At 35.2% G+C, this 17,875-nt stretch overlaps 1 protein-coding gene across 1 annotated transcript in view; it reads right to left on the bottom strand.

The window, feature by feature from the left end:
* The window catches only part of LOC150090075 (F-actin-capping protein subunit alpha-like), an 80,181-nt gene that overhangs the window by 20,408 nt on the left and 41,898 nt on the right, over positions 1-17,875 (bottom strand). Inside the window, exons 4-6 of the mRNA XM_090368959.1 lie at positions 14,464-14,527; positions 5,680-5,966; positions 3,138-3,222 (exon numbers count right to left, since the gene is read on the bottom strand). Of these exons, the coding sequence (XP_090225085.1) occupies positions 3,138-3,222; positions 5,680-5,966; positions 14,464-14,527 (436 nt within the window). The remainder of the gene's footprint in view (positions 1-3,137; positions 3,223-5,679; positions 5,967-14,463; positions 14,528-17,875) is intronic.

The following is a 17,875-nucleotide window of genomic DNA, read 5'->3' as shown; positions in this document are numbered from 1 at the left end:
ACAACAGAGGTTAGGCAGACAAAGAGAGATTACAAGAAATCTTTGGCAAAGGATGCAAATAAAAACAGCAAAGAGTACTTTACTTATGTAAACTCTAGAAGGAAGGGGATGAATCAGATTGGTCCACTTAACATAGCTGGTTCGACTATTGATGATTCTACTCAAGTAGCTGATAAACTGAATGAGTATTTTGCATCTACATTCACACATGAGGAATTCTGTAAGGAAAGGGAGGACAGAAGTTTATCAAATTCTAACAGGGAGCTAAGTGATTTTGTAATAACTGAGAGCAAAGTGGAGGAGAAATTGTTGAAGTTAAACATAAAAAAGGCACCTGGGGCAGATGGAATCTATCCAGTTATATTGAAGGAGGCAGCAAGGGAAGTAAGCAAAACCCTTAGCCATAATTATGGGAGCATCCTTAGATTCAGGGGAGGTCCCCATGGACTGGAGATATGCAAATATTTCCCCAATTCACAAAGGAGGTGCAAAGGGTGACACAAATAATTTTAGACCTGTTAGTTTAACTTCTGTTCTGGGGAAAATAATGGAGTCAGTGGTTAAAGAGGTCATACAGGATCACCTAGACAAAACTGCAGTAATAGTTCAGATACAGCATGGGTTTGTTAAGAGGAAGTCTTGTCTGACCAATTTGATTGGATACTACGATGTAGTCACAAAGAAACTGGATGAAAAAAATAATTTTGATATCATATACTTGGATTTCGGGAAAGCTTTTGATACTGTTCCACATATTGGATTGGTATGGCATTAAGGGCAAGTTGCTGCAATGGATAAAGGGATGGTTGAGTGGGAGAAGACAGAGAGTGGTAAGAAATGGACACTGCTCTTCGTGGAGTCCCCCCCCCAGAGTTCGGTGCTGGGTCCATTGTTGTTTTGTATATTTATCAATAATACTGATGAAGGTATATCAGGCTTAATGTCCAAGTTTGCAGTTGATACAAAAAGTTGGTAGAGTTGTTAATGACAGTATGCTACTGCAACAGGATCTAGAAAAATTAGGCAGATGGGCTGAGAAGTGGCAAATGAAGTTTAACATTGACAAATGCAAAGTACTACTTATGGGTAGCCGTAACCCAAGAGAAACGTACCAACTGTGTCATACTACACTCTGGGAGATGAAGAATGAAAAAGACCTGGGAGTAATTGTGCAGTCAGATGTGAAGTTCTCTGAGCAGTGCAGATGGGCTGCCAGAGCAAATCATGGAGTTTTCTCAATGATATATAGGAATTTTAGGCCACACTTTGAGTACTGCGTACAGGTCTGGAGGCCTCATTTTAGGAAGGATGTAGAGTTGCTAGAACGAGTATAGAGAATAGAAACAAGATTGGTGAGAGAAACAAAAGGGGGTGCACTTACGAAGAAAGGCTTAAGTTCTGCAAGTTGCAGCATCTGGAGACTAGGCACCTACGAGGTGATCTGATTGAGGTGTATAAGGCCTTGAATGGTTTGAGCAGGCTCAATGCTGATGGGATACTTCCGCTTGCTCAGATGAAGAACCTGGGGGGGGTGCATATATTCAAATTGAGGAAAAACAGTTGTAGAATAGATGTGCGGAAGTTTGCCTTTAGCCAGCGGGTATTGATTGCTGGAACAGACTTTCTTCTGTTGTTGTGTAAGTTGACAGCTTAAATAAATTTAAGGCTGTACTAGACAAACATTTGGAGTGACCAGATGGGTGAAATGGGAAGGGGTGTTTTTTTTTTTTTTTTTTTGGCTGATGCTGTATAAGCAGCAGTTTTTATTATTATTATTTTTTTAAATTTGCTAACTTTAAAAATGTGATTTACATTATTTTCAACAAAATAAAAAACTTATTAAGCTTGCTTTCTTGCATCATTTGCCACTGCTAATCCTAATTAACAGAGATTTTTGAAATTTTCTGCGGAGAAATCAAATAAAACATGCTCTGAAACAGCTATTAGGGATTTTAGCTATGTGGACAGAGTAGATGAAGACATGAATTGCTGAAATAGTTCCTGGGCACTAATCAACCCCATGTGACCAGCTCAGGGTTAATAATGGAGAAATCTAATGGGTTTGGTATATTTTGTGAGTTTATCTTAGATTGGTTGTTTTGAAAACGTAAATCTGTGAAAACATATGCTTAAGCACAATAGTATATAAATTATAAAAATTAGTTTTATGTAATTAAAGACATCCCTAGAGGCACTGGGTATACCATGAAATGTCTAGGTAGTATCTGCAATTATTTAGAGCAAGAAATAAAGATAGATTTTGAGTCTATGCAAGGTGAAATACTCTGACTGCTCATAACTGAATGACAGGTTATATACTGGTTTAACTGCCTCCATAACTTTCACAGGATATCATTCACATTCATACTTAATAATCACTTTAGGAAAAGTATTAGACAAACTAACAAATCCCTTAATCTTACATAGCTGAGTGGTCAGGAGCGAGAGTGCTCCTGAAATGCTGGAAAGCGAGAGTGCTTTAGGTGAAATGCTGCTCAAACCCATGACTGCAAAATATGATCAATGATCATATTCATGATTTATTATAAACTCCTCTGACCTGGTTGTGCCAGTGTATAAACAAGAATTTCTTGAAGACTAGTCGTGTTAAATTTTATAATTGAAGTGGTCTTTTATTTTATGTTTACTGATTGATGGCATAATGGGGGAAACTTTTCTATATTCACTGTTAATATATTATAAATAATCCAATTATAAAACATTTTACTGCATCATTAAGTAAGATACAATGTGACTGTGCCATTCATTTATCTGAATTTAAGGTCATCAAATCACTGACAGATGCAGTCTGATACCACTGTGGTGTCATTAATATAAATATAAAGCTTGGTGTCACTAATACAAATATAAAAAAAAAAAAAAGACAGGAAATAGACATTAATGTATACTCCCCTGCCAAAAGAACACGAGAAACCAATCTTTTGGTTGATCTCAAGTATCTTTTCTTTTCAAAACTGAAAAGGAATTTCAAATAAATAATATTGTATATATTTCTTACTTTAAAATAATTATATTCAAGGTAAACAAAGTGAATTACTAATAATTAGCATTCATAACAGGTGATTCATTTTCTGTAATGAGTGTTAAACCCTGGACTAAAAACCTACAAATCTCACCTGAACCCTTATTAGCCCCTGTAATTCTGCTGTTCCTGATCCGATTGGGAAGACTACTGTCCATATTGAGCGCCAGCGACCATTCCTATAATGGTAATCTTTATTAAGTAATTTAGCCTAAATTAAGCAAAAGAATAGTAATTATCGAATTATACAATATAGAAAGAATCCTAAAAGACAAATTAAAGGTAAAATAGAAAGCAACCTGAAGTCTTAAATTAAAGATAAAATTACATTAAAAAAAAAAAAAATAGAATTATACGGGTCTGATTATAAGGCTATCGTGGAAAGATAATATTTCACTGACCAGCTTCAATCAACTGATGTTTCATTTGTATGTTTCCACTGTTCAGCTGGTTGAAGTCTTCCAGAACAGTGAAAATGTACAAATAAACCACAAAATAGACATCAACAAGTCAGAAGGATACTGGTTGTATGAAAGTAGGCACAAGACCAAGAGGGAAAAAAAGTACAAGAAGTGCTTTCACTAAATTTTGCAGTTTACCATACATAGGATAATGCGAAGTGCATTATTATATCCATACTGTCAATGGCATGTGCAAACATTACTGACAACAGAGTACAGGAACTCCCCGACTTATGTAATACTCGACTTACAAAAATTCGACTTTACCTAAGTTTTTGCTGGCCGGTGCAAACTTAAAAAAATCGTGGAAACATATTTTCGGGGTGTTCCTAGGGTATGTGACGCCCAGGTGCCAACTGAAATTTGGTGCCCCCTTTAAAATTTTATTCATATATGGATGTAAGTTTCAGGTGCCCCTCGAATGTTGCACCCCTTGAACCCTCGGGGATGGCCTGCCCCTGCATATTTTGCATAGGAATAAATGGTGGTATCATGAAAATATCGTAATGTGAACCCAAAAACACATTTTTTTTTTTTGGTAATTCGTTCAGATATTGGAATTTTTGCTGTATGACTAAGCTATTTATCCCTCTAAAAGGTCATTTTTATGATGGAAATTGCACTATTTTGAATCAATCTTGAACACCTTTGTGATATTTTTCTAAAACATTTCTGGAGGTCACTACCATAAAACAAAAACAATTTGCACTTTCCAGTTTATCCATTAGTGCATCTAATTATAAACGGGTGGTAAACTCTTATTGCATTTGCAATAATCCCGATAACTGGAATTGTGTGGGTTTTTACGTTATTATGGTGAAATGTGTTCCCTCTTCACTGAAATCTTTAATCGTATAAAAAACATAAATAAATTTTCAGAATCTTCTCTTCATTCCTATTTACATATTACAAGATGAAGGAAAAGTGACCAACGAAAAGTGCAAGTGCTGACAGTGCTAGGAAACAAAATGAAAAAATTGATTTAGAAATGAAGATGATTAATTAAGAAGTACGAAGCGGGACAAAGTTTGGCATCTATTGCACAGAATTAGGTCTTGCTGCTTCAACAGTGAATACTATTTTAAAGGACAGTGCGTGTATAACAGAACATGTTAAAGGATCAATGTATTTCACACCGGGGCCAGTCCGCCCCAACACGGAGCAATATGGTCTTAGTTGCTAATGCTCCTAAAAACCAAAACAACAACAACTGCCCCAACAGTGTCACAAAACAGCATTCATGGATGGAAAATCAGATTTAAAAGCAAGTGCCCGTGAATCTAATGGCCACTCAAGCCAGAAGTATTTATGAAGATAACAATAAGTACGGCAAATCAAGTTTGTGGCAAGCAACAGGTGGTTTAATAGGTTCAAGCATCGCGCTGGTTTCCAAAACATTAAAGTATGTGGTGAAGTCACCAGTGCCGATTCTGCAGCTGCAGAGAAATTGTGATGTGTTGGAAAAAACTCTTCTAAATTTCCACAACCCTCAACTTCTTCAGCAGCATGCTTATCAGCTGGAGAGTTAATTCTGGCAAAGATGCTCGAAAGGTAAAATTTGCTGACATTATGCCTGTCTCCTCTCTCTTTTTGTAATTTTATAATTTTGTACGCTCTTTGTAATTTTTCCTGCGCATGCAATAAAAAAATTGAATAATTCTATTTACATGTTCGTCGAACATTTCTTTTTTGCTTCTATCAAATTCAGGGTGGATAGTTGAGAATGCGAAATTTCTCTAAATGCTTATTTAGGGAAATTCCAACTTAAGTAAAATCAAACTTACGTAGCATTCCACGGAACACAACCCTTACGTTAATCAGGGAGTGGCTGTATATGGAAATTATCTGTTAGCATTTTATATATGGGTCAATATTTCATTTTTTCTATGTCAGTTTTGTTTTTTTTTTGTCTAGGGAAACAAAAACTGAGTAACAGCTGTGTTACTATTTTATTAATATATATTTGGAGCTGTCTTTCAATGGTAGGCACTTTATAAGACTGGAGTGAATGTAAGATTATCTACATTGAGATAGGCCTTAGATAAAGCTACTTTCTAAGAAATTTTTATGTCAAAGTTAAAAGTTTTTTTTTTTTTTTTTAAATTATAGTTCTCTAACCTCTTTTCATATGTGTTTCCTCTAATAAAAAAAAACCACATTTTTAAACATCCTCACCAAAAATTTTTTGGCTGAAAATGGTGGTCTTCTATACATGCAATTAATGTTATTTTCCCTTCATGACTGTTTCCAAACACACAACTGACTCCGTGTCGATAATGGTCTTCAACATACACATTCCACTCCTCTTCCAGACATGATCTCCACAATTCCGCAGATGCATCTGGTTCCCAAGGCTGAAGGTCTGTGGCTTCTTTCCTGAGGTGATCATACTTAAATGACTGTCTACTCCTTGGGTCGTAAAATCGTCCACCACCAAGGTCATTATAATCTGTAATTAAAGCCTAAATAAAAGAAAATTAAAAGGATATCAGCTTAAAAGAAATTTTAAATAGCATACTTCAAAAATAAAAAAACAAAGGTTATTAAATTGTCACAACAATTACACTTACTGCTGTGTGGAAGTATAATAAGTGAATTTAAGATACCACACCTATAAAGGACATTCAAGTTTACCTTTTCTGTAACTCAGTTATATTTATAGCATAATTTAACAAAAATGTAAATTTGTATTCAACTAAGGGATGAAAAAAATTTAAACACTATAATATCACATATAAGAAATGCTACAAACTGCAACAAATAATGCTAAAGAAGTAGAGCCAGAAACCTGTATACAAAAAAAATAAATAAAATAAAAAAATAAAAAAAATAAATAAACAGTTTAGTACAAAAAGGGGCAACATTCCTCTTTGCGATTTCAAGTAACAGCAATATCACAATATCTCAGGATTTTTACCACTGTGCTTTCCTTGGTAAGAAAAGACAGAGAAACTCTTATCTTACAACCATATTACAATAGTGAGATAGAGAAAGAGTCAAAATGAATAAAAAAAAAAAAAGACAGATTTTCTGTGGTAAATCTGAAGGGTTGGCAGTTTTGAATATACAGTTAGACCTCCATATAACAAAATCAATCATTCGCCTGAAAAAATTTGCTACACAGAAATTTCGTTATAAAGAAATGACCTTTTCAACAATGAAAAATACTGTAATTCAACATACAGAAATACAGTAAAATATAGGAAATAAATCAGAAATAAGTGGGAATGAATAAATTTTCTAACATTTTTAACAATTAATTTATTAATATCACATAATAAGAAATTACTACTTATATGACGCGCACAATATATCAGTACATTTCTAAGAATTACGTTGTAAAATATTTGGTTATTTTTTGTTGTATTCTGGATTTTACTGTGCATCGTTCATAAAGATGTTTGCATTTTTGCATTTGTTTAAGCACTCAAATATATTTTCTGGCACATTTTCTTCACACTGAGAGCCTTGACGAAATGTTTCAAATGCTGCTAACATTTCATGTTTGGAAGGTTTAATATTAGTATTAGTAATGGCCGCACGGTGCAAGAAAGCCTATGGCTTATGCATGCATTGCCCTCATTTTAATCCAACTCATCATCGATATTATCATTAGTTCTCTGAATACTCTCCAAAATGTTGGAGTCACTCGGATATTCAGCTACTATGACATCGTCATCAACTCCTAAAGATTTTTCAAGAACAATTTCTCCACTGATCAAACCTCTCGCTTGGAGTTCTTCCCAAGATTTCTCAATGTCTTGTAGCAGTTCATCCCTTTCATCACTGTTAATTGGCATTTTAGCAAGACCTGCTTTTGTGAAACAATTCTTAATTGTTGTTTCTGTCACATCTTGACTCCACACTTTTTTGTCAACTCTGATATGCACATCTGCAAAACTATAACAGAATCTATAGGTTGGTTGGTTTCTAATCTCAGTATAATTTTTTCAGTATACGCTTTCGGTAGTGCATTTTCAAATTCTTGATAATGCCTTGGTCTATTGGCTGCAGTTTAGACGAGGTATTCAGAGGTAAGAAAACAAGCTTCACACTTGTAAGTTTCGAAATTACTGAGTGAAGGTGGGCAGGGCAGTTGTCGACAATCAATGCGATTTTTCTGTTTTCTTTCGTCAGCTTTCTATTGAAATTTAAAATCCACTGTTCAAAAATTTCACTTGTTATCCAAGATTTTTTGTTGTAGTTGTAGTCCAACTCTTAACGACTTTACTCCTTTGAAACATCGGAGGTTTACTTTTGCCTATTACCAAAAGCTTCAATTTTTCATTACCAGCCGTATTTTCATCAACCAAGACTAATTCTCTACTTACTATTTTTACCAACTAAATGTTTATCACTTTTAAAAGTAATGTCTTGTTCAGCAAACATTTAAAAAATAGACCTGAAAAATAGATTTCAATGTTGAATATGTCTTTGGGCTCGTAGTCCTCCATAATTATTTTAAAAACAGTTTCTTTTCAATGGGTACAGTCTTCTTCAATTACCTAATGAAGCCTGCCTAATGTTTAGAATAATCTAGAACCAGAGTATATTCTAGAATTCTGGAATATTCTAGAAGAATACCCAAGAATTATAGAATATTCTATAGTTATGGAATATTCTATAATTCCACAATATTCTAGAATTCCAGAACATTCTCTAGAATATTTTTGAATTCCAGAAAACTCAGGAACATTCTAGAATATTCTGGAATATTCTAGAATCATACAAAAAAAAAGTATAAATAGCTGATATTTGAACCACGCTGTTATTAATGTGTTTTATCTTCATGATGAACAGTTTGTTTATTTTGTTCCTCTATTTTTTATTGTTTGACTATAATAAAGTTAATTAAGTTTTCATTGCTTGCAGAAACGTCCACTTATTAGTCAGCAAGAAAGCCATGGAATCAGAAGATTTTACTGGAGATAAGCTGGACTCATGCACCATCAGTCATACGGATAATTCTAAATGTCATGTGCTATCCTATACATGCAAAACTGGGTTAAAATTATTTAAAGAATTTGAATAACAACAGTTGATAGGTTGATGTTGTGGATTAAAACTAGGTGAAGAAGACCCTATTTGTCTACATCATGAAGCTTTGCTTTAGACAAAATTTGAATTTTTGCACCGTTCGTGTTGCAATCCTTTCCAGAAGAAAAATCATATGGTATAAAAAATTTACAACCAACTGATTTGTCAATGGCAGACTACCTGAAAGACCTACCTACAAAGGTAGGCATAAAACCAGGCCAGAAGCTGTGCCCATCATGCCAACAAGAGTCTGACAGCCGAAAAACAGCAACAGGAACATCAACTTCATCTGGATCAGACCATGATGACAAAATGCATGCGACTAAAAGCTTAAACACAAGTTTTATGGCTATTGGTATTTCTCCTCTGGAATTTCAGTGAATGGCTAAGAGAGATTCACAAGGCTATGCCAAAAGGAAGGCAAGTCAAGTACAAGATGTAATTGCCAGTAAAATTGCATCTATTGGTGGCTTGGATCCAAATGACATCATGGAGCCAAGTGCAAGTCATCAGTGTGGAAATTGCTTAGATTACAATGAGCTGCTGAAAGAATTGAAAGAAAAGTTGATGGTATCAAATCATTCAGAAATACTTCAAATATTAACACTGGCTCCAATTAATTGGTCCATAAAGACAACGATGGAAGAGTTTAGTGTCTCAGAAAGAATGGTCAAGAAAGCTAGAAAACTTAAAGCAGAAGAAGGAGTTGTGGCCATAACTGGAAAAAAGCTTTCCGAACAAGTAAAGCAAAAGGTGATGGAATTTTTTGAAGATGATGAATTTAGTCAGATATGCCCTGGAAAGAAAGATTACATTTCCATTAGAAATGCAGATGGAATAAAAATGCAAATGCAACTACTACTCAGCAACTTGAAGGAAATGTTTATAACTTATCGAGATAGAAATAGATCTGACATTGGATTTTATAAATTTTGTGAACTTTGACCCAAGTGGTATGTCACAGTTGGTGCACTAGGAATACATTCTGTATTGTGTATGCACAATCCATCAAATGTCAAGTTAATGCTAGCAGCAAGTCCTATTGAATGTGATTACAGGGTTCTCATTGATAAAACAGTCTGTGATTTGGAGTCAGAAGAGTGTATGCTTCATCAGTGTGAAAAATGTTCAGGAATAGATGAATTAAAAAAGTTTCTAGGGAATATTTTTGAAAACAATGAACAAGAAGATATTATTGAATTCAAGCAATGGATACACACTGACAGAGATACACTGGACACAAAGCAATTAACAACAGAAGATTTTATTGAAGAGTTGAGTACAAAGATATTTAACCTTTCCTGTAATCACTACATTGCTAAACACCAAAGCTACCATTTGAAGTCAACAAAGGAAAGCCTAATGACAGGAGAATTGGTCATCTTGATGGATTTTGTAGAAAATTATTCATTTGTTGTGCAAGATGCTGTTCAAGGGTTCCATTGGGAGAATAGCCAGGCTACATTGCATCCATTTGTCATTTATTACAAGGATGTTGAACTTCAGAATATAAGTTTCTGCATAATCAGTGACTGCCTTCGACATGACAACTGCAGTGCATGTTTTTCTAACCAACTTAATTGAATATTTGCAGAGTTTCATGATAGAAATCAGGCACATTTACTACTTCAGTGATGGTTCTGCAGCTCAATACAAGAATTTTATTAACTTGTGTCATCATCAGAAGGATTTTGATATCAGTGCTGAATGGAATTTCTTTGGCACTAGCCATGGCAAGTCACCATGTGATGGAACTGGTGGAACAATAAAACAATTGGCAGCATGTGCAAGTCTCCAACGCCCAATTGAAAACCAAATCCTGACACTAAGAAACATGTTTAAATTTTGTGACAAGCATGTGACTGGAATAAAATTCTGTTTTGTTTCTAAAGAGGAAATTGAGAAAGTAAGGCCATTTCAAGAGAAACGATTCATAGACGGTCATGCTATTGCTGGAACAAGAGAATATCATCACTTCATTCCTATTGTTGCAAGAATCAATAGGAATTTGTGTTTGCAGAGTATCAAATGACACACCATCATTTGTAGCTCATGTAAATCAGACTAGTGAAACCAATATTTAATGTGTGCCAATTGTTAATTTACAACCTGGCCAATACATTGCCTGTATTTATGACAACAACTGGTGGACTGGAAATATTTGTGAAATTTCACATGAAGAACATGATGTATTCATGCATCCTCATGGAGCATCTCACTAATTTCACTGGCCTGCTAGACAAGATGTCTAGCAGGCCAGACAAGATGTCTGCTGGATTCCTGAACAACAAATTATTGCCAATCTTCCAGCTCCAAATAACAATGGGACGAAAATATAGCTTGCCTGAAGTAGTAATATTATTATTAGCCATATGGTGCAAGGAAGCCTGAGGCTTATGCTGCACCAGCCAAAAAAAAAAAAAAATTCCCACATTACCGAGAGAGAGAGAGAGAGAGAGAGAGAGAGAGAGAGAGAGAGAGAGAGAGAGAGAGAGAGAGAGAGAGAGAGAGAGAGAGAGAGAGAGAGAGAGAGAGAGAGAGAGAGAGAGAGAGAGAGAGATGAGAGAGAGAGATGAGAGAGAGAGAGAGAGAGAGAGAGAGAGAGAGAGAGAGAGAAGTAGAAGGGAATCACCAAGAAAGCGAAAAATGATAATATCCAGCTCAGGACCCTGGGTTTGCCAAGCCCATGTGAGCTTGGCAAACTAGATGTGAGCCCCTGGGATATCAACCATCAATGAAAAATTCATGGTCCATTACGAAGCAATGATTCAATATCTTCACACTCATTTGCTTATTTCAAATTGTATCGCATTTTAAATAAATTTTGTTGCAGTTATAACTTCTTTCAAGCTTAGAAACCAATAGAACATCAACTTTATGCTTGGAATCCTGAATAAAGACCACTTTTCAGGCTTGGGAACTTGCACTAAAGAAACCCATGCAATTTCTTTTCTTGCCATTTGCACCCCCATTGTAAAAAATACAGATCTTTTTGTGCATTGGCAATATATCCTTTATCCTTAAACCAAAGGGCAGAGTAACTGCTGAAAATTTCACTCTTGTAAATACAATAGTTCAGTCCTTATTGAGATGTGAAACTTCACCATCAAATAAGTATGCAAATATTATGTGGAAAATATAAAATGTTTAAGGGCATTTTTTAGGCCTTAAGTAGCAAGACACAAAACTAAAAAACCACGATTCTTGTTGATTAAAACCTGCTCTTTCCAATGGTGTCAAAAACGAGAGAATTGAAGGTGTCCCACAATAAGATATTTGCCCCTAAAGATAGACTCAAAATTTGACCTATCTTTGAAGAAAAATATCTCAGCCAGCAAACAAGTATAAGAGCTCATATTTAGTTAGGCTGAATTCATGCAGATGTTAAATGGAATGCCCGAAAAGGAAGGCACCAAAGGTTTTTTATTTCAAAGTTATGACTTTCAAAAGTCTTGCTTAAATCTGTCGCAACAAATTTTTGGTGCCAGTTTTAGACTGCGTTGTAAAAAATATGAAGGTTTTTGAGCCTAGACACCAAAAGATTTAGAGTCTCTTCCAAAAGTTAACTAGGTATACCAAGTTTCAGAACACTACCTCTCAATGTTGTGCAACAGTAACACTTAAAACTTTGAAAATTTTTTGTGATTTGCTCTGTGTAACACAAGTGACCTCCACAAAAAAGTGTTGGTGCCTCAAGCATACTATATTTTGAACTGAATTTTTGCACAGCTTCTTTGGAAACCTGTTTAAACATCTACACCAAGTTTCAACAAAACTGAAGATGGTCGAGCAGGGACCCTCTTCAAGATTAGGCCACTTGACATGGAATCACCCCAAACTGACTTTTCCTCCTCTTTGGAATATCCTTCCTTCACATATATTTCCTGAAAATTACAATAAATAGAAATAGCCAACACAACAAGTATCTTCTGTCTTTCTATGAACAAAGGAGAGTACTACAGGTTGTATTATCTTTTGTGTTTGGGATCACCATTGGGATCATCCCAACCCACAAAAGGGTCAACAACAGCAATTCCCTTTGGAGTCATGCTTTCCATAACCCACAGCTGAGAATAAAAAATTTAATTTAAATTGCAAGATATTACAACATACTACAACATGATAAGAACTCAATAAAACATTATTCATAACACAATGAACTACATTTTAAAATATCCTACACTACAATTTTAAAAATAGAACTATGACACTAACAAAAAAACTATTAGAAACTATTCAATTCCCACTAAATGCTTATAAGTTTTTAACTACAGTCAGTCCTCGTATAACACGTGTTTACACTACACGAATTCGATCATACACGATTTATAAATAGGGGAATGATATCTTATATAACACGAACCGAATTTGCTTATGCACGATTCGCCTTTATGTTTACAAGAAATGGCAGTCAAACGCAACACGATAGGAATGAAGAGAAGATTCTGAAAATGTATTTGTTTTTTATATCAGTGAAGGAGAAACACATTTCACCATAATAACGTAAAAACCAACACAATTCCAGCTATCGGTATAATCGCAAATGCAATTAGATCGAGTTTACTATCAGTTTATAACAGATTCCACTAGCAGAAACGCAACTGGAAATTGTTTTTATTGTTTTATGGTAGTAACCCCTAGAAATGTGCTTTAGTAAAATGTGAGGTGTTAATAGTGTATCTCTGCATTTATGGTGTTGTTTATTCAGTTGCTACATGCGGGCAGCTTTGTTTATGTGTATCAAGCGTGCCTCCTCGTTTTGTAATTGTGCTTTATTCCCTAAAAATGAGTAAAATACTTAATTAAAAGGAAGCGTCCTGGTGAAAACACTGCAGATTCAGAGAGAAAAAGAAAAGATATCGATAAACAGAGGCAACTGGATAAAAATTTCTTACCCGGGAAAATTTATGGTGGTCTCATGCTATGGTTTATGGCCAAAATCACAATGGCCACCGGAGTTTTCCCGGTAAGGCTTATGGCCAGTCCGCCTCTGTCGATAGAGAAAAAATATGAAATTGTGAAACGCTTTGAGCGAAATGAAAGACCATGTGATATTGCACGTGCTACAGGCCTAAATGAGGCAATGCTGAGAATTACAAAGAATGCAGAGAAAATAAAAACAACTTTCATAGCAGGAACAACTCAAAGTGTAATTAAAATCCATTACATTAAGACACAAAGAATTGGAAGAGATGGAACAGCTGTCATCTGTTTTGATAGAAAATCAAACAAAAAACAAGTCTGCCTACGATAGAAGCAAAAGCATTAGCAATATTTTATTACGTAATAATCATAATAAAATACTTACGTATTTTATTACGATTATTTATTGTGTTTGGTAATGTTTTGGTTACAAATGTGTGTTCAGTCTTGGGTGGTCGGCACATAACCCTATTTTTCCCATAGGGCCTGTTGTTTATTATTGCACGATTTTGCATTGCACAAGGGTTTATAGGAACACAACTATCGTGCTATACGAGGACTGACTGTACTACATTTAAAGTACCACTAGGCTATAATATAAAGCAGCCTATAAATTAAAATTCATAGTAAAATAAAACATTATTTATAAAAAGTTATATATACTAATTATAATTTCACAAACGTTGGAAAGAAATTCCTATCTACATCAGGCAAATTCTACAATAATTCTCATCAGTGGCTTTGTGTATAAGTAGAATGTTTTGATCATTGTGTGCAATTTGAAATGTCAACAGCTTTATGATTAGCACATTTAAAACTAACACACATCCAGGAGGAGGAGAGAAAAAAAAAAAACCCTCATTTTATGAGAAAACTACGTGCCTTTCGAAATCAGAAAACTGAATCATGATACAGCCACTGAACTTTTAGTCAACCAAATAAACAAATTTTTAAAATAATGCCTCATTATAACAGTAATAATTAAGTATAATAACTTACTGGATAATTGGAACCTTCTAGTCTAACTTGTGTTAACTGATCTTTGTTATACTGTGCAAATGCTCTGTAAAAGAATAGTTTGCATATTTTTAATACAAAGAATTTTCCAAAAAAAAAAAAAGCATCAATTTTAGAATGAAACTATTATTATTAGTAGTGGTGGAAAATGATGCAAGGAAGCAAGCTTACACATCATCAGTGAGAACACACACACACACACACCTTTCATAATGTCTAATTCTTGTTTAAATTTATTCAAACTACCCACTTCACAACATCAAGTGGTAGCTTGTTCCAACAATCAATTGCTCTCTGGCTGAAAGCAAATTTTTGCACATCTATCCTACAACCATTCTTTTTCAATTTATGTCTCCTTATGTGTGTGTTGTCCAAGAAAGTTAGAATACCATCAATATTACATAGTAGTAATATTAAAAATTTTGTCACTGGATACGCTGTATTATTACTCTTTAATCAATATTACATTTAGTCAATCCATTTAAACCCTTAAACACTTCAATTAGTCTCCTCACAAGTTAACTAGTTTCCAAATGAGCAATTTGCAGAACCCATGTCCTTTGTAGTAAGAGTACCACTGTGTTCTTGAAAAGCAACAAGCTGGTTACTCTTCTCTGCATCTGTTCCAAAAGATCCACATTTTTCTTAAAATAAGGCTTCTAAACCTGTATGTATGCAGTACTCAAGATGTGGCTTAACCATTTGCCTTATACAATAAGATAATCACCTCCTTGTCCCTGCTAGCAAAGTTCCTATATATCATTGACAGAACCCCATGGGCTGTTCATGTAGACTGTCTGCACCACTCAGAGAACTTCACATCACAGTGTACAATTACCCCTAGGTCTCTTTCATTCTCCATTCACCTTGAAGTATGTAACTGATATGCTAATTTGGGATTACTGAGCACTGCCCGTGTGCAGTACTCTGCATTTACCAATGTTAAAACTGAACTGCCACTTCTCAGCCCATCTGACTAATTTTTCTAGCTCTTGCTGCAGTAGCATGTCTTGATTCTTGTCATTAGCCACCCTAACAACCTCTGTATCATCTGCAAACTCAGACAAAAGCTTGATATGCTTTCATCAACGTTGTTAATAAATACTGTAAACAACAAGAGGTAACAGCACTGAACCCTGAGAGACTCCACTAGTAACAATATTCCAAGAAAAGTACTGCCCATTTATAATCTCCATCTTCTGGCTCTCAATCATCTACTTATCCAGAGCAGTGACTTGCCTCTAATGCCACATTACCCCAATTTTTACAGCAGCCTTTCATGTGGAACATGTCAAAAGCTTTACTGAAATCGAAATATACGAAAGCAATATTACTGTTTGCATCCAGTTCATTTGTTACTGTGTCACAGTAGCTAATCAGTCTGGTCAAACAAGATCCCACTTAAACAAACCCAGGCTATGATTTCTTTATAATTTCACTCTTGTTAAGATGATTCCATAATACTTTTTAACCTGACTCCATTATTTTCTGGAACAGAAGTCAACCTTACAGGTATAACTGCTCAAATCATCCTTTAATCCTATTTTGTGAATACTAAACACATTTGAACACCTCAGTCTTGAGGAATCTCCCCTGAATCCAAGAAATGTAGATGCAAAATATTTATTTCGTTTAAAATAATTTTCCTCCTAGTGATATTTATTCAGCCAATGGGAGAAGAGGGATGCGGGTTACGTGGTAATATGTAACAAATACTAAAATACATAATAGAAGCTTGTTTTACTGTGGTAAAACAACACAGCGACCGCAGCGAGCAGGGGGTAAAGCCCCCTAGTTATCTATTATAACCAGTGGTAAGCTATAGTGGGCTTGTGAGAGCCAACTGTTATTTTTTTTTTTTTTAATTTGTAAGCCCATTGTTTGAACGATCATCATTTGTTTTTACAAATGAAATCCTGAATTTAATTGAGTATCCAAAGCTGGAACTATGGTGTGGTGAGCGGGGACCCATCCCCAGAATTTTAATGGCGCAATCGACCAGTTACGTATTTTAAAATTGCTTCATTTTTGAGTTAATTACAGTCAGACCTGTGTTTAATGAACTTCTTCATAGCAAATTTTTTTGAGTTCCCCTTGGTTTCTACAGAAACATTTAAAATAATTTCCAAAGAACGAGTGGATCATGAGAGAACTTTGTATGCACTGTTCTCACCTCTGGCCTTTAGGCAATTTAGGTAATTAGAAAGCACGAATTAAGGGTGAAATGAATATCCGAGTGATTCCAATATTTTGCACAGTATTCAAAGAACTAGTGACAGTAGCAACATCAAGGGGAGAGATGAGGCAACTAAAATATTAAGTACACTTTCTGAAGATGAAATGATGGCAGATTTGGAAACCATGTCGAGGCTTTCACTCTGAAGAAAATGTTCCAAAATATAATGGCATACAGGCAAAAAAAAAAAACAAAAAAAAAACTGTATGCATTATTTCACCAATCTCCAAAAAACCAGCACGAACTAAGGATTATTGCTAAAGAACTTGATATGGAAACTATAAAGATCAGTTGTGTGTTCGGGCCACGATCAGCAGCTTGCAGCGGACGGCAATTGAGGGTTGGAGGAATTATACCGCCTTGTGCAAACATTTTGAATCAGAAGTTAAATTTTCTGGATTATTAAATCAACTTTTCAATCTGGAATTTCTAAACGATTTAGCAGTAATGATAGACATCCTGTAGGAGCTCGCTTACCTTTCAGAAGCTTTACGAAGTCATAGCATCACTATAGTAAAAGCAGATAAATTAATTATTCTATCAATGCTATCGCTAATTTGAAAAATTCTGAAGGAAATTATGAAACTAAAATTGAGAGCATGTTGAAGTTGAAAGAATTTGAAGAAATCAAAATCGGAAGTAAGAACATTGTACAGTTTTTAAATTCTGAACAGTGGGATCAACTGAGGATGTTACCAACAGTAAATTCTAAGTGGGAAGCATTCAAGGAATTAATCGTGGATGCTACTAAAAGTTTCATAACTATTAAGAGTTGTTGTTGTTTGGTTTTTAGGAGCATTAGCAACTAAGGCCATATTGCTCCAGGGATAAGCGGTGGTCATTCCCTGACCTTTCCGCATCCTCCATATTTGGTGGTCACGGCCTCGAACCCCGGTCTAATCAAGAAGTGTGTGCTATGCACTGCTGCTCCTGCCCACCTGGCTACGGAGGCGTCATACCTATTAAGAAATATTGTTCAAGGTTAAGGCCTAAATGGTTATCAAATGAACTAATGAGACTCGTAACAGAGAAGAAAAATGCACGGGATGCATATAAATTATCAAGCGGCTCAGAAACCTATGGCAGGCATAAGCTAGTCTGTAATCAGGTAACAAAGGAGGTTAGGCAGGCGAAGGCAGATTACGAGAAATCCTTGGC

Source organism: Mastigoproctus giganteus, chromosome 2 (genome assembly GCF_048544385.1).
Source record: "Mastigoproctus giganteus isolate SK-2022 chromosome 2, ASM4854438v1, whole genome shotgun sequence".
Classification (NCBI taxonomy): Eukaryota; Metazoa; Arthropoda; class Arachnida; order Uropygi; family Thelyphonidae; genus Mastigoproctus; species Mastigoproctus giganteus.
The sequence above is the reverse complement of the archived record's forward strand: the minus strand, read 5'-3'. Positions and strand labels throughout refer to the sequence as shown.